The sequence below is a fragment of the Prunus dulcis genome, chromosome 1 (genome assembly GCF_902201215.1).
Source record: "Prunus dulcis chromosome 1, ALMONDv2, whole genome shotgun sequence".
NCBI classification, from domain to species: domain Eukaryota; kingdom Viridiplantae; phylum Streptophyta; class Magnoliopsida; order Rosales; family Rosaceae; genus Prunus; species Prunus dulcis.
Genome location: NC_047650.1, coordinates 39,248,816 through 39,269,676, shown reverse-complemented (window position 1 = coordinate 39,269,676; position 20,861 = coordinate 39,248,816). Strand labels below are relative to the sequence as shown.

General features: G+C 36.5%; 3 protein-coding genes across 3 annotated transcripts; 1 reads left to right on the top strand and 2 right to left on the bottom strand.

The window, feature by feature from the left end:
- The first annotated feature begins 1,207 nt into the window (after positions 1 to 1,207).
- Positions 1,208 to 2,474, top strand: LOC117614452 (blue copper protein-like). The gene is made up of 2 exons (XM_034343268.1): positions 1,208 to 1,442; positions 1,868 to 2,474. Exons 1-2 carry the CDS (start codon positions 1,271 to 1,273, stop codon positions 2,263 to 2,265), a joined length of 570 nt encoding a protein of 189 aa, XP_034199159.1. The 5' UTR covers positions 1,208 to 1,270; the 3' UTR covers positions 2,266 to 2,474.
- Positions 2,475 to 4,528: 2,054 nt separating this feature from the next.
- Positions 4,529 to 5,209, bottom strand: LOC117619829 (putative protein TPRXL). Its single transcript, XM_034349875.1, has one exon. The coding sequence runs from the start codon at positions 5,207 to 5,209 to the stop codon at positions 4,529 to 4,531; it is 681 nt and encodes a 226-aa protein (XP_034205766.1).
- Positions 5,210 to 7,636: 2,427 nt separating this feature from the next.
- LOC117638573 (isoamylase 3, chloroplastic) lies at positions 7,637 to 19,867 on the bottom strand. Its single transcript, XM_034373682.1, has 24 exons — positions 19,514 to 19,867; positions 19,031 to 19,082; positions 18,868 to 18,936; positions 18,456 to 18,613; positions 16,951 to 17,038; positions 16,485 to 16,721; positions 16,093 to 16,197; positions 15,310 to 15,414; positions 15,050 to 15,184; positions 14,892 to 14,978; positions 14,669 to 14,726; positions 14,154 to 14,217; positions 13,953 to 14,052; positions 13,541 to 13,641; positions 12,978 to 13,029; positions 12,306 to 12,368; positions 11,583 to 11,672; positions 11,426 to 11,498; positions 10,401 to 10,480; positions 9,973 to 10,077; positions 9,797 to 9,895; positions 9,636 to 9,697; positions 8,424 to 8,532; positions 7,637 to 8,203 (listed from the first exon to the last, which is right to left on the bottom strand). The coding sequence occupies exons 1-24, from the start codon at positions 19,630 to 19,632 to the stop codon at positions 8,093 to 8,095; spliced, it is 2,322 nt and encodes a 773-aa protein (XP_034229573.1). The 5' UTR covers positions 19,633 to 19,867; the 3' UTR covers positions 7,637 to 8,092.
- Between the last annotated feature and the right edge of the window lie 994 nt (positions 19,868 to 20,861).

Below are 20,861 nucleotides of genomic sequence, written 5' to 3'. Positions count from 1 at the left end.
TTTAAACTATCCAGGGGTCTCATTCTCACTTGAGAACTTATTTGTACTTGCTTAGTTCTAGAAGAATTAAAAAGACCAAACATAAGTAAAGAACATTAGTTCATGCTCACTAAAACGTGGCATGTATGTACAACTTCTTTTCCCTTTAAAAATGAAATCAATGTTCACTTCTGTGAATCAAATATTCTCTCTTCTTTTTTTTTTTTTATCATCAATTGAACCACTCAACAAGTTTTCGTTCATCAAATATTATTTTGAAACCTTCTCTAACAAAACAAAATAAAGGCCAAATGTCATTGAAGTAAATTCGTATCGGTAAAAATTAATGATCACTTTAATTTTCAATTATAAGGTCATATTACGCTTCATGTCACTTATAAGGTCATATTATGCTTCATGAGCCCGCATATGGTAACGTTTTTATTTGTAGTTTTCACTTTGAGAGAAAAAATATATCATGAGATGAGAAGAATGAAATAAGGGAGAATCCATGAAATTGAACTTAAAAAAATGTCTTTAATGTTTTCTTTGTTGAAACTTTTGACGTAATTTTCAAACTTCTCAAAAATTTCACAATTTAACTTTGGCTTGTGGCATTGTGATTGCATCCTCTCTCTACATGAATACAGGGCCTCTACTTGAAGATTGAAAAGGGAAAAACAAAAGATTCAAAGATGGGTTAGATTTTCTTGTTTACAATTGGTGTCTAATTATGATGGTCATTGGATTCCCTTTGGCATCAATCTAAAGTCTAATTTTCTAACCTCAACAACTAAATGTAACAGCAACCAACCAAAGATAGTGCTCAGATTATGAGGAAACAAAATCTCTTATAAGTATAATTTGCTTCTTTCTTAATTCACAAGCCAACTCTTTTGATCATGTCTTTAATTTGGTCCACTTTGTGCTTAAACAATGGTTTGAAAAAAGATAGAACACTATCATAACTACCTACATGATAGCCTTATTTATCATATTTCTTACTTTTGAAGCTTAATTTATTAGGAGAGATTAAAAATTCAAAAAGAAGGAAAAAAAAAAAAAGGTCACATTATCACAAGCATATTAGGTATGAAGTCTAACCGAAGTCATCCTCATGCAATGAGTCCCTTGACAGAAGTTTTGCATTTCAAATGGAATTAAGTGGACCAAACTCTACTTACTCCAACCCCTTCTTGCCATTATATAAGGCAATTCCAACTCTATAGTTTTATTATCACACAAGGCTTCTTCTTCTCTCTCTATCTCTCACAGTTGCTAGCTCATCAAAATGGCAGGCACAGGGGCTGCAATTGTGGGCATGTTCCTTGTACTTTCCATGGTCATGATGCCAAGCTGCTTAGCCACTGTCTACACTGTTGGAGACTCCTCTGGCTGGACTAGTGGTGTTGATTATAGCACTTGGACTAGTGGCAAGACCTTTGCAGTTGGTGATAGCCTAGGTAAATCCTAATTATCTTTTAATTATTTTCTTCCATATATTGTAGATGCATAGTTAACAAAAATAAAATAGAATAATTGTCATGCATACATGCTTCATCAACAACACATATGTTGGTGTTGCCAGACTCTGAATCTAGATCACTGATTAAGTGAATTCTTGTTAGACGGTCAATTTAGTCTGTTCATTAGGTGAGCAGCTTTGTCACTTTTGACAATTGATTCTTATTTTTATTTGTGCTATGAGAATTAAAAATTGTCAATTGAACTTATTGATTATGTGAATTCTTGTTTCGATCGACGTGTTTTGCGAGAACTTCAATCTAGTAACACAACATGTCACATATCCGGAAAAACAGAATTACCTGGCTACTTTGATTTATATTTTGGACTTGCATCTAATTTCCCAAATTCTCTTACATGGTAGCGTTCAACTATGGAAGTGGGCACACAGTGGATGAAGTGAGTGGAAGTGACTACAAGACATGCACAGTGGGCAATTCAATCACAAGTGATAGCAGTGGAGCCACCACCATCCCTCTCAAGGCTGCTGGGACTCGTTATTTCATTTGTGCTGTGGTTGGGCATTGTGGGATGGGGATGAAGGTTTCTGTGAATGTAGTAGGGTCAGGATCAACAGCAGCACCATCTACCAAGGGTTCACCGTCACCGGCTACTTCCGGCGGTAACTCTACAGTTACTAGCCCTGCAGTTACCACACCCTCATCAACAGGCGTAGACAACAGTCTTTCTACCTCTCCGGTTGTGGCTTTGTGGAGTATTTGTGTTACTTGGGTTGCTATTTGTGTGTTGATTCTTTCATAAGTTTGGCAGGCTGGTGATTGCTCTAAATATTGCCAGGATAGAGGCAGTGCTATTTTCTCCCTGTTTTATTAGCGGTGATTTGAGTTTCTTATGTCATAATTATTTTGACCAATTTTAAAAAGACAAAAAAAATTAGGGTTCATAATATATATATATATATATATGTAGCCTGATTGATGTTAATAATATGCACTTTGCTTTTGAAATTACTGTGGGTCGATTAAATTAGTTTGTACTTTGCATGAGGGTATAAGAGAAAAAGAAAAGAAAAATAACAAAAGATTGAGTATAGGGGCAACCAGCAGGCCTGTAGGCGTAGCCGATAGAAAAATAGGCTGAATGGATCGATTCTTAGCAGAAATAAGATTCTTTTTGTCCCTCGTGTATTGTTTTGGGCAATAGTCTTCTTTTTTTCTTTTTATTTGTTTCGTCATGATTGTTTCAAGTCGCCAATTTTTTTTTAGATCACGCTCTGGTTCCTGCCTTTCACGTTGGGTTTTGGATGTTTTCATCATCTCCATAGTATACTCTTTGGTGTTATAATAAAGCATCTTTTCCAATAATAAAAAACTCTATTTCCTAGTATAAACCGTTTTGAAGAAGAAGAAAAAAATCAGTAACTTAACCCTAAAAACCCGTCCATTCAAAAGTTCATTAATTTTCTAATGTGAGATTTTATTTTTAGCCAAAATTATGAAAGGAGAGGGAGTTTTTTCATACTGTCAAAATGTCATGAGGGTTACTTGTAAGTCAAAATCCTTCTTTATTGGACTAGACATTATCGGGCCAATGTAGAATATTGGGTCCTAACATTCCAATTACCACCAAACTTTCGTACCCAACACAACATCCTCGACTGTTTTTCACATAGGAAAGCTAACACGACCCAACTTGCCCAGACCCAATTGTAACCCACCAAGCTCGGGCAATGGACCCATAGACCCAATTGAGATTTTCTTTTTTGGTTTGAACCCAATTGGGATTAAGTCTCTTTCTTTTACATCTCAAATCGGTGGAAGACACCTACCTCCATCTTTTCCCTGGACAAGGTTTTCGTTGGTCTGATGGTGTTGCTGCTGGTCCCCCAAACTGAGTTTGGGATGTGGACGGAAGGTAGATGGAACTGATGTTTCAGTGCCAAAGAAAAAGCCGGATCTTTATCCCTTTTGCTTTTGTAGCTCAAATCTTGTGTTTTCCTGTCCTCTCCAAATTGTACTTCTTGTTATTTCACCCATCGTCTTTTTTTCTCTTTTCTGTTTTTCTTGAGCTGATTTTTCTTTTGTTCTGGTACAACACCTATTGTCCTTTTTCACCCATCAACGAATCTTGAGGATTTTTTTATTTTCACCAAAAAAGAAGAAATAAATTCATTGTGGTTTGCTTTCCAGAATTTGGCGGAAATTTTTGTGGCATGGGTCTAAATTGAAGCAACAAAATTAGGATCAAACCCGCGCTTAAGATCCTAAGAATGAGGAAGAACATGTTTTGTCCATGTAATTTGCTAGGGTTACATATTTTTCCTATAACTAAAAACATGCAACGTATCAAATCCCTAAATTTATTTATTTAAAATTTCATAGAATTTGAACAAAGAATTTGGCTTAATTGAGCGTTTTAAAACTAAAAGAACCAAATAAAAAACCCTAGCAAACTGCAAGTATCTTTTGTTTTCAAATTTTATTTATAAATAAATAAATAAAGCGAAAGACAAACACACCTTTCTCTTTCTACTTTTTAGAAAGCTCTCTGTCGCAAAGCGCTTGGGTTGGGTCTACGAAGCTTTGCTCTACTTTTGGTTCACCAAACGACAAAACCAAAACCTAATGCCAGACAAATAATAATTAACGAGTCAACGCTGTTTGACTCCACGTCTCCGTAATCAAACGAACAAAAACAAGAATAATTAATTGAAAACATTAAAAACTCACGAACTGTAATTAAATATATATGATTAGAATCAGATCATAACAAAAGAATTTGATCCATAATCATCATCGTCAGCAACAATCATGACAATGATAGTAATTAATAATAATGATTAATAAGGCCGATCACATCACGATCAGCCGTTAGATCCACCGACCCATCCAATCAACACCGTCCAATATCGCCAATGAAACCATCATCCTCGAATCAAAAACCAAAAATAGTAAAATTAGATAAATTTCTTTTTCTACCCGCTAATATAAACGAAGCTCAAGATCCGCCCGCCGCAACTCTCTCCCGGTTACGTGAAAAAAGGCCTTTCTCCGCCGCAACAGATCTAGACCAAAAACGACGTCGCAATGACGGCCGCGGCCACAGATCCGGCAGCGTAGACTCTGTTCATGACTGCTCCAGAGGGCGATGCGGGGGCCTCAGCCGGAGTGGTAGCCGCGCCGGCCGGGGCGGTGGCCGGACTGGAAGCCGGTGTCGAGGAAGTGGGTGGTGCCGGGGGAGAGCCTCCGGATGGAGAGTCGGAGGATGGAGCGGAGGTCGAGGTGGTGGGGGCGGAGGTCGAGGTGGTGGGGGCGGAGGTCGATGTGGTCGGGGCGGAAGAGGAGGTGGTCGGGGCGGAGGAGGAGGTGGTCGGGGCGGAGGATGAGGTGGTTGGAGCGGAGGAAGGAGATGAGGCCTGAGGCGCCTGGGTGGAAGCCGAGGGAGTGGCCGCGGGGGTGGCGGTTGGGGTCTTGGCAGCTGGGGGTGGGGTGGAGGCTGGTGGGGTGGCGGTTGGGGCCTTGGCGGTTGGTGACTGGGCGTTGGCGGAGGTTGGTGGTTGGGTGGTAGAGGAGGTTGGGGTGGCAGAGGGAGCCTGACCCTGGTTCTTAGCCTGGGTTGGAGCCTGACCCTGGTTCTGGTTCTGCTGTTGCTGCTGCTGCTGCTGCTGCTGCTGCTGAGCCAGAGCCGAGCCGGCGACGAGAGCCACGGTCATGAACAAGACGAAAGCAGAGCGAGCCATGGCCATTGTGAAGCTGGTGAGAAGGAGAAACAGAGAGATGGTGAGAGAGAGAGAGAGAGGAGGGTTTGGGATTTGGACAAAGACGGGTTGAAAGGGAAAGAGAGGAGGAGGAGTATATATAGGGAGGGTTTGTGGTTTGTGGTTAGTCGGTTGACGGTGTAAGCGCCACCGTACATGTGTAACGAAAAACGGGCTTCTGCCCAAATTGTGGGGGAGCTCAAATCCCAGCCGTCCACATTCGGGAATTTTTAGAAACCCGTTTGTTAAAAATGGCGATGCCAATCCCAAATCTTTCTGTAACTATTTTTTCACCTTACTTTTATTAGCTGAAAACTACCACGTTCTTAATTATTTCTTCATTTTTTTTTAGCTTTTTTATTATTATTAAAAATGATACAATTTCCTTTTCTTTTCTTTTTTAGGCTTCCTTCAACTTCTTAATTAATTTTTGGAGGAGCATTATTTCCGCTCTTTAAAGTATTCGCCATCCAAGAGACTTTTTTTGGTTCTTTTTCTTTCTTTTCTTTTTTTTTTTTGCAAAAAGAGTTTTCAATTTGGTTGATTTTCTTTTATTTTATTTATTTATTAAAGATTCGTATGAGGATTAATGAGATGAGGCCTCATCTAATTAATTACAATCAAATGAAGATCAATTAAAGAATAATAACAACTTAAGTATTTATGTTAATCAAGTTGTACCAAATTGTAGGTCTATAAAATGGGACGGCAGGGACAAACCAAAGCAAAGTGTTGTAAACCTTAATCCAAACGAAAGCAAGTCTTGTAAACCCTGGTTAATTTCATTCTAGGGTCATCGCTCGTCTCATGATCGCTATATGTTGAAATGAAAGTTCACACTTTGTGTAAATTATGGCAACTAACAATAATGCAACCAAACTGCTTTGTTTGGGTTTTGAGTACGTGGCCACCATCCTCGTATTAGATTCCCAATTAGAAAGGTTTGATGGTTTCCAGCATCCACGTATCACACTAATTAACAACTAAAGTAACATTCCGATTTGGAAAATGATCAGTTCATCAACGGGTTATTATGGAAATGTTAATTAAGCACGATTGCATTTTGATTCCACATAGGGATTAGCAAATGCGATCATGCCAAATATTTAAGATTAGTTATATGTCACGATGTAATTGCAATTTGGTGTTATCAATTTAGATATTATAATAAGAATTTGATTCCATGATGTTACAATCTTAAGATGATTTATATGCTTTCATTAAAGAGACTTACAAGCGTATCAAACATGTCCACTTAGTTTTGACAAAGTAAAAACCAGACATGCGACTGTATATTGCTCATAAGGTAAGAATGATTAACCATTATTTAAGCTTAGCAAGCAACTAATATTTACATCGGCGCATCTAAAGGTAGTAGTATATATGGAGAACAATCATTCTTAGCCAAAGAAGCAAAGCCACTCATCGAAAATAAGCTTGTCTGCCAACAACATAATTTGGAGCTGTAGCCTATCTCAATCTGTATAGAACCCTAGTAGCTGATTTAGCTACATGAAAAGAAGTTCATAGAAGTAGGGTTTGATATATATTTTTTAATTAAATTTTTTTTGGGTGTAAGGTAAGTAGGGGACCAAAGGAGGCACATCATTGTCAAAAAGCTTAGTTGTCATGTCACACTGGACCCAAATTTGTGTAGTTTTTTGAGATTTTCGTGAAAGATCAAATCTTTTACCAAGGCAGGAGAGCAGGAGAGCAGGAGGGCAGGACTGAAGACTCATCTTTACAAGCCTTACACATCAATGTAAGTTTTACGGACTAATTTCATCAATCAATGGGACACAGAACAGAGTCGTACACTAACAGCTGGTGCAAATGAGGAACTTACAAACCCTTGGCTTTGCTTCTCTCTCTCTCTCTCTCTCTCATATTATGTAGTTTACGTGATGAGAGCTGTAAACAGTGTATATTCTTCATCGAAAATTAAATAAATACACGTTATAAGAGCGATTAACACATGAAATGCCGAGTGTATGTATCTGTAGACTGTAACAAATAAGTTTCCGTTATGGAGATATGGTCACTTGGTCATCATAATCTGAGAGTGAGTCAATTCTTGGCTCTGAAGATAAGCAGACAATTCTCTCTCTTCAGTGTTCTTGATGAAGATGGCTTATCTAATTGTCTGGTACTTTATCCACCAATATCACCATGCATATCAATTACAATCATGAAAAAGGAGAACCAGTAAAATACCTCCACCATTATTTCTTAATCTGAAACCAATGTGGAAGACCAAACTTATATCACATATATGAACCCAAAATAATAATAATGATTCACAAAAACAAAAATTTATCATTTTATGTCAGCAACACTTAAGCAGGGAGGTGCAATAAAATAGACGCTTTTATTCCAATACTTTGATAATTAGAGTAATCTACATATACACCAAAATAAATTCGAAAAAGTTTCGGATAATGAGTGACGAGTATTTCATTTTGTTCATATTTAGTTTCACTATGAAACTCATTTATTTCTAGTAAGTAATACACTATCATCGTGTAATCTCTCATATCAGACTACAACTTATGAAATATTATGATCCCTTTAGCATGTTTGTTAAGCATAGGGGCTCTCTGCAATTATTGAAGTAATTACACGCTTTCATAGCTCCCTGCATATACATGGTTGAGGCTGGCTGTTCCTCCTTATTGGTGGGGAATCATGGTGATCTACTCTAAATTCGAAACCACTTTACTAGTCCCATTGACATGAACATGCATTTCTACAGCTCAAGGACTTCAAAAATATAAATATAAATCTTGTTCTAGTTTGAAACCAGTCGGATCCTTCAGTCATCTTCCAGATAATCCAAGCCATCTGAAAAAAGCGGCTTCTGAAGTTATGTCATCATTTTGCTTCAAGAAGAATTGAGGAGTAGGGGGCCATGTTATACGTGCTTTTGATGCCTGGGACGCCGTCAAGCACGAAGTCATTGGGAGACTCAAGATTAGTGTCCACCTGCAATTCAACAAGGCAGCTTGTTTGTGGAGTTGTTTGGAAATGGGTAACAATGATGGAGTTGAAGAAATGAACAGATATGCTCCATTCAATTGAACGGAAATGCCAATCTATAGTGCCTTTTCAAAGCTCTACATTGCAAAGCAAACTATGCAGGTTATCAGTGAACAAAATCTAGAAAACAAGGGGTTATGTACTACAGAATTGGGAAAAAACCAACCACACGAAACCATCTCCTCTTTACTGGTGCTGCGGGTATTGGAACCTTAATAAAATAGTCATGAGCATTGAATGCCATATAAACGTCTCCTCCATTATTGTCATGAAACCTGCAAAACAAATATTTCAGCTTACTTGTTTTAGATCCGTTTCACATGTTCAAATTCAAAACCTTGCAGTTCAGGTCCGTGTTTCTTATAGATCCAACTTTTTTTAGTATCGTTGAGTCAATCTGTATCCTCTTCTCTTACTGCATCTCCAAAGATTTATCATAATATATATTTATTTTTTTCCCAGTCAACTTCTGTGAACAAAATCATACAGATTTTGATCTAATTAAATTAGCATGAAAGTGATCCATCCCAGTGAGATTCTGGATCAACAGGGGAAGCCTAAGAAGCCATAAGGACTGACAGTCGATAATCTAATATAATAATAGGCTACTCCAATTAAACCATAGCTAATTTCATGTATCCCCTCAGTTCCAATCAAGGCGGTCTTCAACACTATCTTGTTGAAACCTGCTCATAATTGTTGTATGGAACTAATCCAGGGGAAAGCAAAAGTAGTATCTCACTGCCTTAAGGACATTATAAAAAGCCTTTATCCAAAGGAAGAAAGAAAAGAACCCATGCTCAGACAAACATGTATGATCATGAAAAGGAACAGCCATTACATAAGTCCAAACCATATCAGTGACCAACGGCCATTTAAGTAACACATGGACTACTTAAAGCAAGCATGATCACTTGCTAAATTACTCATGAATTTGTTTTTGTAATTCAATGAGCAAGATCATGATGTCAAAGCCACTGAACACTAAAAATACTGTCGCAGCCCCCACTTGCAATATCTTGAATTACAATTTAGATCATTTTATCCCCATTAACAATTTATAATTACAATCTATCATTAAATGCATTTTTTTTTTATTTGATTTAATAAGGATATAATTGAAATTTTATACAAACTTTGTTTTTCATTCCTACTCAAAACAAACATGGGAAAGAAAATAAAGTGATATTTCCCGGTTACTTTCCCAGCATTACCAAAGGTAGGAAAGGAATCTTCCATTCCCATTCCTTAGGAAATGACATGGGAAATAATTTCCCCTCAAATTCATTCCATGAACCAAACGGGGCCTGAAAGAAAATTCAGATTACGGTATCTCAAATATCTATATTATACTAAGAAGATAGTTGAAATTCCTTACGTAAATGCAAGGAATTTGCTTTCATAATTGTGCCAGTTGTCTTCATGCCATGTCACGTCATTCTGCACAAGTGTCCAATGAGTCTTAGAAAAAGTGGATGCTTAAAGTTAAATTTAAAGCATGAAAGAATCGGAAATAAGACAAAGGCAAAAGGAGATTACTTTCTCAAGAAATGTATCACGACCAAATACACGATGTGTTCGTCGAAATTTTATCACCTCTTTGAAAAACCTGAAGTGATTGCTGTTGCGTGCCTCCAACTGCCATGCCAAAAGATTATTCCAGGCTAGTCATCTAGATTAAAGCTGAACGGAAGCCATAACAAAAAATAATTTACCAGTCCCCACTGGAAATGGTTAATAGCGGTATCATGTCCATAACTGTTGTTATTTCCATTTCGACTATGCCCATATTCATCCCCCATCAGCATCATTGGTGTCCCCTGGTTATATACATTCAAAAAAATTCATCAGCACTAAATGTTCACTAGTGTTATATTACAAGTGAAGTCTTTTGGGGATATCAAATGGAGTCAGAATTCCAAAAGTAATGTTCTAGCAAGAGTACTTATCAGACAGAAGGGTCAAAAACTATTTACTGTCAGTCAACACGAAGAAAGAAGACTCGTGGATAATCTCAAGTAAAACCTGAACTTTGACTGAACTCAACAAGTTCAATATAATTTCTTAACTATAATAGCCCAAATGAAAAGTATGCATGGATATGATGATATGACACATGAAATTAAATTTTTAATGAATGTACCTGAGATATCATTAATGCCAAATGAAAGTTTTTCATTTGTCGGGAACGTATAGCTTTAACAGTAGAATCATCAGTTTCTCCTGTCGAATAATTGTAGATAAGATCAATTGGCAGGGGGGAAGAGAGAGAGAGAGAGAGAGAGAGAGAGAGAGAGAGAGAGAGAGAGAGAGAACATATGGCAGAGACAAAATATATTTTTCTTTACTTAAGCTTGTACCCTTTCATATCCTACATGGCAAATTGTGCTAAAGAACTGTCCATGTCCCATCTGCAGGAGTAAGTTTGTCTCCATTTGAACAATAAATGCACAATACTTGATATTGCACTTGCACCATCTTTTGTTTGCTGTGGTTTTACATAAATATACATGAACATGGACAGTTCATCACTACTTGATACTATCATTGTAGTTCTTATAATTTTTATTTCATTTTCGAGTTATGACACTAAAACTTACACGACCTAGGAACTCAGGAAGTTAGCCAAGATGACAAACAACAGCAGATCTTTGGCTTTGATAGACCAAAGAGTTAGCACACAGACTTTTTGGCAGATGTAGAACCAGCACTACAAGTCTTTGCAGATAGAAATAGAAAGACACTAACAATTTTGCGCATTTACTTGATTTTCACAACTTGATACGCCATATTAGTCAAGATGACAAAGTGGAGAACAGTATGATGTAACAGACTAAAGAGATAACACATAAGTTATTCAGCAAGGATCCTTGATAGCATGTCTGAGAGAACTGTTATCTCATGCAATACAGTGCTTGTAATTTGTACATGATAATTTATATCACCTTATCCGTATATTTTTCTGCATAAAACAAATGCTGAAACCCCTGTACTCTGAGTTCTGACTAATACATGCTCCCCCACAATAGCATGAAAATGAAAATGCTGCATCAATTTTGATGCCCCATAGAGTTAACAACAAACTTCCAGTCCTCACAAGTTTCAATACATTAAAGCTAGAATTATTACAAAATATATCAAGGAGCAAGCATCAAAGTTTAGCCCTACCTTCATAACCACAATTCCAGCTCAAATTATCATTATTTCCATCATTTCCTCCTTCTCCATTAGCATCATTGTGCTACAAAACCAACAATCAAGGGAAAGACCGCATCACACAGGCTTCAATAAATGACGAACTGATGGCTTAAAAATGTTAAAGTACCTTGAAATTGTATGAAACAAGATCATATAGTGTGAACCCATCATGTGCGATAACAAAATTAACACTGTGATAAGGCTTGCGCTTATTCACCTGTGGAATGAGTGAAAATTATGAGAGCATGAAACTAGAGCTTCCATTGAATGTAGCAGCAGCACAGATTACTAAGAACAACAAATTGTATTTACCAAAAAAGATGTAAAACACTGATACAGACTTCCAGCCAAACATATTGCTAATAATAGAAAATAAGATGGAAGCTAGATGTTTGTTACCGGATAATAGTACATTCAAGAGAAGCCAAAAATATTTCACAGATTTTGATCAGGACCAAGTAAAATAATTCAAGATCCAGATTATGATATTGACAGGTACCATCATAAGACATGAGGGTTTTGGGGTACTGTAGAAACAAGAAAGATGCAGGGCTACCTAAACATGAAATATAAGGCATTCGGTCCTTTTGATTGTAATTGGGTTATTCCGGTCGAACTTGAGCAATAAGTTCTCAAACCAAGTAAACCATCTCCAAGTTCAACTTAGTTGATTTTCTAAGCTGGGGGTATTAACCCAGTTGAAAATAAAAATATGTACAATGAGGCCTGCTTAACAAGTTTGCATGGCTGACATCAATAATACCAAATTGATAGTAAAAAAAACATGGAAATGGAATTAAATGGTCAATAGTCACGATACAGCCATATTAATGAAAAAACTAAAGCTTACTTTGTAAAGATCAGCAGATCCAGAAACACGAGTTGCAAAACTTCCTTTCATACCAGAGTCGCCCTGTATAAAGAAAATTTAACCAAAGATCTGAAAAACAGGAATACATATATATATATATATTATATAGATGTATATATACGTATATCTGTGTGCATTATGGAATTTAAAATCTAAATGTGCTTTAGTTCCGCTAAACCACACAATTAGAATCAAGAAAGTGGAACTAAGAAGGTTGAAATAATAACAATAATAAAAAGGTTAAAATCATGCCAGGAAAAAGAGGGACGCTGTAAATGCAATGCTCAAAGAAAGTTGATATTAGTCAAGACTCGAGAGAAAGAATCAACTAACAACCTCATCTTATTGAAATATCAAGGCACTGAATAGAATTTTATCTTACCGAAATTCATCCAATTGCATCAGTTTATAACAAAGCTTCAAACAATATCCATTGATCTAATTAACCGAAAACCTATTCACATTTATGCACACCCTTCCTCATCAAATTTAGCCCTTTTTTGGATACAGAGGAGATTCCTGTGAACCGTAGTCTATACACATACTTCAATGTTTACTTTTACATCGGTTATTTTACTTTGCATGAAGGTTAACAGTGTGAAGAAGTTATAGACCCATCTAAGCAATACAATTATCATCTCATGGAAATACCTTTATAAATCTCCTTAAGTCGTCACGGTATTTCCCATTCCATTCTGCCCACCTGCATTTAAAGGAATCTCATAAGTAATGGAGTTGAACAATCCAAACTTCCACAGGAGCAAGCCTTCCAATGTTACTTGATTTCATGTCATCTTTTAACTACTCAATTACTTAGAATCCTAGTTTATTTATAAAATCAGTCAGACCAAAAACAAGAACTTTATTTATAGAAGCATACGCTCCCATCCAGTTTTACAGACTTGTTAAGTGATGCAACGAGTATCCTTATTTTCTTTTAATAAGATTAGATTGTCATATTGTTCAATAAGAATCATCCTTTTGATGGAGATGATGAATTATAACTCTTTCCTGACAAGTTAGATAATTCCCAAAATAGACATGAAGAAAAGCACAAAATCAGAGGTTAAGTCTAAAAGAGGCTAGAATAGAGGCATGTCCCCTTTTTTTTAAGAAGGGAAATAACTTTTATTAATGATAAATATTATTCAATAACAGGCTAACAGTCTGTCCCGTATCACTACGATGAAATGTAAATTTGTAGCATAGATTACCTGTCCCAATTTGGAAATCTTCCAACGAGATAAAGGCCTCCACAGTCCCAAGGTTCGGAAATAATTTTACATCTTGATAGGATGGAATCTTTTGCAATAGCCTGGTCCAACAAAGAACACTAAGTCAATCCTCACACAACTAAACTTCTAGAATCTTTATGCGATAACTAGAAGGCATGTCTGTATAAACTCAACAGATAGAGAACATAATTCACAACTCACAGGTAATGCGTCATATCAATGACCATTGACGACAAACTTGTAAGTGTATGAGTAACAACGGAAATCTTTAGAAATTCACAATAACCAAGATCTTGATTTCGAAATTAGATACATAGAGAGAATATATGCACACTAAGCTAGATAAATCAAACTACTGTCAACCATCCAAACAAAAACGCTAATGACTTACCCTAATAACTGGTGGTGCACTCAGCGGACTTCCATCTGATCCCCGACAAAGAACACTGGCAAGGTCAAATCTAAATCCATCCACGTGATATTCATTGACCCTGAAAATGGGTAACAAAAGAGGAAGTATGAAGCTTGATATGAACTATCTATTCATCACATAAATTAACAAATAAAGACAATGTATGAATCGTGTCCTTACCAGTGTCTTAAGCTATCTATTATGAGCTCCATGACAACAGGATGGTTACAGTTTAATGTGTTCCCTGAAAACCAGCAGAAAAAACCTTAAGACCTTCATATGCTAACAATAATAGTTTTAACCTTCATTCTAGAGAAAAACCAATTCTGTTTTGCTTCCAGAATCCAGCAGTAAAGTCCAAAAAGTTTGTTCTCTATTAAGTTTCATTTATAGTAAAATACATACACCTTCCCTTCTTCATTGACATATCCATTTTCATATCATATAAGAAATAAACATACCAGTACAGCATTATATAAACATCCTATAAACTTTTCCTCACTTCATGCAAAATAAACATACCAGCAATAAAAGACGAAACATACTTCATTTGTAAGAAATGGATGGAAAAGCACCATCAGCATTTCCATACAAGAAAGACAATTGATAGAAGAGAGAAGGAAGTTCACTTAATATATATCTTTAGAAGAAGAGATAAGGGGTAAGAAAACAGTCGGGAAAGACAATTGAATTACCGCAGCCAGAGAAGTTCAGTAATTGGCCATTGTTGTTTAGGTCCAGCATGTAATAAACCTGTAGATGTAGGATGCGTCATTTATAAAGAAAAATATAATATTTATTCATACAAAATTTTATTTTGAAAAATAAAATCCCAGTGTTTTAAAGAAGTTGTAATTAAATAAAAGATTTAAAGCCATACTAAACTCTGCCCTAAAAAGCACAATAATTAAGCGTCACCTTATTATCTATGCCACGAAATGAAGTGGTATAAGGGTTGGCGTCATCAGCTTCATTAGTATGATTATAGACAACATCCAAAATGACCTGTACAAAAAAAACAAATATATTGTTTCAAAACTGCAATAACAGGAACATTGCAAAAAGATGTAATTTACCTCTATCCCAGCACCATGCAAGGCTTTAACCATTTGTTTAAATTCCTGGGAAGCTTTAAGGGGTCCTCCACCATCACTAGCATAGCGGCTCATAGGAGCAAAGAAATTTATTGTTGAGTAGCCCCATGTATTTATCTTCAGAGACATTGGTAAATTAGATCACTCGGCTTTTTCAGAGCTCAATCGAAATAACTACTGCTACATGTTTTAACTTTTATATAAACATTTCAGTTGAAAACAGGAGAAATTGGTTTAGTTACCATGTGATCTCTAGGATTTGGTCGCCTCTGAAACTCAAACTCATCAAATTCAAAGACAGGCAGCAACTCCACTGCATTGATACCAAGCTCTTGAAGGTGTGGAATCTTAGAATTAAAATGGAGGGAAAAACGTCAGAGAAGTTCATCATATCAAAACAATTAAATAGCTATTCTTCTATTCAAAGAATGTTAAATGATTGGGATAACTCTAAGCACATTAGACAGCATATGTTGTCATTATTCATGATTTGTCTTCAACTTGCCACACATCATTTCATGTGAGAAAGCACCCGATGCATTCACATTGTAAATCATTTCCTTCAGAACATTAGAATCCAAGCCCCCTTAGAAGTTCACTAGTCTTGTCTGATGGAAACTGTGTCCAGCCAGAACAATTTAGCAAGAAACTCAATTTTTATTGCCTGCACCTATGGGTAATTGGGCATCACTCAAACAACTATAATATTTAAACCAAATCCTAAGTTTTTGATGATTAAAAGAGCAGTTAAGAGGTAGTAAATAAAAACCTAAGAAATCCATATATGTGTTTCCAGAGGTAGCTCCTTACCATCAACCAGTTCTAGTTTTCGGGTAATTCTGAAGTGTCGCTTGAAAACAAAATAAAAACAATTGAAATTGCTAGAAACACATCCAAAATTGTTATAAAACCAAGGTAAAGAAGGATAGAGTTGAAGGGAGTATTCAGATAATTGACCAAAAATATTGGACTTTTGTTTCAGCAGATTGTATATTGTCATTTATCTTGCTAGAATCAACTATTACCTTCTCAATCACACCAAGGTAGCTACCACGAATATCTGGATCCAGACCACTGGATTCAGAGGCCGTAAATGCACGAACGTTCATTTCATATATAACAAGATCCTTCTGAAAAAACAGCAGCAAACATACAGGTTAAGATGTAACAAGATGAAGCATCAAATTTTTATTTGGCCCAAAAAAACAAAGGAAAATAATTTTTAAAACAAGAATTAACTCCTATCACCCATGAGTACATGTATATATGTATATTCAGTTATGAGTTTTCTTATCAACCATAAGATGTGATGTCGAAGAGAGAGAGAGAGAGAGAGAGAGAGAGAGAGAGAGAGATGCGTCAAGACAACAATTTATCCTATTTACTGCATGACAAACATATATAGAAACTTATTTACCTCAGGTATATTTGGGAGCTTGTAGTTGTCTCCCCAAGCAAAAGGCAAGCTATCAAAATCATAAGTTCCAAGAAACTTAGAAAACTTTTTGCTGCTATCTCCAAAAAACCGGCGGCCATCAACCAGCTTTGCGTAAGGATCTATAAGCACAACTCTGCTGTCAAATCGATGCCCCTCATGCCAACCTCGTGGCCCATCCATACGATAACCATAGAGAACATTGCTCCGGGGCAAATCCTGTAAAGATATAATTTCATTATCATGAGTGATGACAACTACATCAGGAGATATATTGCCATTTTCAAGGAAGAGAGAGAGAGGGAGAGGGAGACAAAGAAAGAGAGTTGTACTTGTTCAAGCTAAGGAAAACTGTCCTCCTTGAACAAAAGACAGCACAAAGAAAGGTAGTGATTTGAGCAACGTAAATAAATATAAAAAATCAGTTACAAGCTAAATCAAATATTACCTTGATACATATGTGCCAAATGTCACCTGTCTTGTTTACATTACGATCCAAAGAGAACTCCATCATTCCACCATCCACCCTTCCAAGCCTTTCCTTGACAAAAATTATATTCATGAAAAGCATGAGTCTGGGGAAAACTTCAAACAAAAAAAATGAAAAGATCACAGGAACAATAAACTTGAAAACCTTCACATCAATTAATTACAGGTAGGAGAATTGACAAGTAGTATTGACAAGTAGTACAACAAATTGAGCATTAGAAAGACAGGACTTTCTTTTATTTGAAACAAAACTTTATTAAAAATAAAGAAAGAGTATCTACAAAAAGGGTGGAGATGATGTCCATCTAAAACGAAACTACAGTACGAACTTAAACAAGAAACTAAATTGCACTCAGGTCAAAGCTCCCTCTAATCAAGACAAAGATGCCCAGGTGAAGTTAAAAATCTACTTTGTACCATTTCCTATATAAAAAAAACATGTTAGTTCCAAATAAAGGCAAACGTCATCCACCTTATTATCAATTGCACTTTTTTTTTTCCACCAAACACCCACATTGTAACCGACGCCGAACTACACCAAAGGATGATTGTCCTTTTGTTAGCCCCTATATTAAGTAATATTCCACCAACAAATTTCTAGGCCAAAGCCAGACCACTACAAATATGCATGAACCTAACCCAGATTTTCGTTGGGGACGAAGTTGATGGACAATGCACACAAAAATAATATATAACATATATAATGAAGAGCACTCTCCTCCTCTGCTTTACACAACACACAACGTGGAGATACAGAAAGGGTCTTCGTTTTTAGAGCTTGTCACAGACTCACAAGGAGCCACCAACCATGCAAGAATTGGCCCTTTGGTGAATACACCAACCTTTCAAAGCATCTTCTATGACTCGAAAACTTGAGAAACAGTATCTTCTACCATATAATGAAAAAAGGATTCACGGAAAATGTCCCAGAAGCATGAACAGACGAATATCTTGTATCAGACTGGCTCAGATTCAAAGAGACTTTGTCGTTTTGTGAAAAATCATCTGAAATTTTTTCAGAATCTCCATCACTCTAGTTCCTTCAAAAAGTTAATTTAAGAAATATCTCAATGATTTGAACAGGAAGCAAGGGAAGAAATGGCTGCCTTATGAATCAGAGCTAAATCCATATAAATTAGGAGGACAAAGATTGAAAAGATGATTCTGTACTCTTTTTTTTTCGTTTAAGAGAGATGATGATTGACAGTAACAAACACCTCCCAGTCCTATTTTAGCCCCAGTCCAAACCACAAATTTCAGAAACTAAGAGAGAGAAGAAATATCCAAATATAAGTATTTTCAAGGGCGCCTAAAAAACCTTTCTCTACAATAGCATAACTGATCTATGACAAGAGAATATGCCCTGAATACATTTATACACACACACACACACACACACACACACATATATGACTGTAAACAATTGAATATTAACCAATTAACTAAATGGAAATACAGTGTCACCTCTCTGGAAGTGATAAGCAAAGTGTGACAGCAGTTGCATGCTGTGAAAAGATAGCAAAATTAGTCCCACTGTCAACTTCTGATACACCCAGCGGAAAAGCTTGACCTGGAAAAGTTTTCCATGATGGACTGGTCTCTGACATTTGGGAGGCCTCGTCCTATAATCACAAATGGTGAACACATGAAAACGTTGAATGCTCCCATTCCGGTATGGTAAGAAAAAGGAGATAAGGGAAGAAATCATTGATCATTTTCTTGGTCTGACATTTAGATGGAAACCACCACTGAATGGTAGAGGTCTTATGGCGTTTGTGAATGTAATTAATTATGTCTACAGTTTCTTACATAATCTGGAAGTTTCAGTCAGAAAATAAATAAGGTAAAACATATGATCCTACATGATAAGAATTACCTCAAGTACACGTTCTTGAGCACGCTGACCGTAAACATTAGCTGTTCTATGCTTGACACAATCCTGGGTCTAACCTATGCCAAAGTCCAACCATATAATCAATAACAGTGAAAAACTAAAATATGAAGGTTGATTTCATTGCATTATAGAAAGATAAACATGCCTTGGCAATTCCTTGCTGATTGCTACCCGATACTTGTTTAATCAACTTCAATCTAATAAAACATTAACAAACAAATCAACAATAACCCAATTGGTTCTTCACAAATCAAAATAGCACCATAACATCAAACTAGTCATTCCAGCTTAGAAGATAAAACACTTTCACCATGTCCTATCATAAATTATCACTATACAGTATACTACTAAAATACTGGGAGTTTCACTGCTGCAAATACATTTTGGTAGAATTCCATGATATTTTTAAACTTGAAAGTTGAAAGTACTCAATTTTATTAAGTTAAAACAAAAACCCACCAAAGTTTATTCCTTAAAATGGACTCCAAAAACTTAATAAGGAACAGAAATGGAAATCCAAACCATTAAACTGAAAATTCAATCATGTGCATCATTAAGAACCTGTTAGACTACAATGAGAGGAAACAATACACAAAAGGAAGAAAACAGAGATGTAGCGAAAAATTACCCCATGTCAAGGACAGGAGAAGCTACAGTACATGAAGAGCCATTGTGAGAAGAGAAGGGTGATGCAAAGAGATGGAACTTAGCGACATGTGAATCGTACCAATGTGGGGTTCGAAGCATTTTGTGATCTTTGCGGACTGATGATGATAAAAGTTCTGAAATTCTGAAAGAATATTGAACCCAAAGGGAATCGAATTCCAGAGAAAGATGGTGGCTTGAGAAAGGAAGAACCAAAAAGGGAGGACCCTCGAGCGTTTTTTCAGCTACATGGAATGGAAGCTGGAAGTGGAAGAGTGGAAAGTCTGGAAGCGAGAGTGAGAGTTTGTATTTTTACGCTTTCTGGTTTATGAGGATTGTATGGGGATCAACTACAACTACCAAGTGCCTTTTCATGTCTGCCACGTGAACGGATGCGAGAGAGTTGGATCAAGTTTGATGCTGCGCGGCACACGTGTTTCATAATCTTTTATTTAAGATATCACATCCCCTCGTCGATCTGGTTCGATCGACGGCCCTGCCACTGTGATTTGATGGGTCTTTCTTCTTAATATCTTCTTGTTGTTTGTGCTGATTAGCTAGTGATGCGATTGAAAAAGTATTTACCGACACCAAGGAATTTGGATTTGTGACATCTTTTCACGTTAAAAAGGGAATTATTGAACTGCTTAATGCTAGAAATGCCCAGACCAGTCCCAAAAGTAGGGATACCAAAAAGATGTCACCTTTCATTTATTCACATTTAGTCTCTCTCTCTCTTAACCTCAGTTATGTCCAAGTAATATCCTATCATTTCATTTGATGACTAAAATTAAAAAGCTTTCCCTCATGCCTATAGAGAGATTAGAATGAGGGGATCCTTAATAGCCATCCAATCCAATATAGAGTTATTATTGGACTGGATTAAAGCCCAAATTATAACCTCTCAACATAGCCCATCGTTATAGAAGCTCCCTCATAAAGCACTAAAACAGATTTCTTTCAAATTGGCTAATCATCAATTGAAGCCTAACATATAATCATCCTCATCTTCTTTGATGCATGGCATAATGGATCAATGGCAAGGCAATCAAGAGCAAAAACGAAACATGTAGCTCAAGCTCATTGTCTACAAAACGCTGTTTAGCGCGGGATGTCAATCTTTTAGAGTTCAAACTATAGAACCTTCATAGAAGACAATTGATCATGTTACGGGAAGAACAGAACACCACGTTCTTGGAAGAGGACTCAGACCTTACTCACTTGACAATACCTTTTTGCAGGAAATTGAAGCCATCCAGAAAAACATAAGAAAATAATAAAAACAAAAATAGATGCTAAATCGTATGAATCTTGATTGAACTATTACAAAC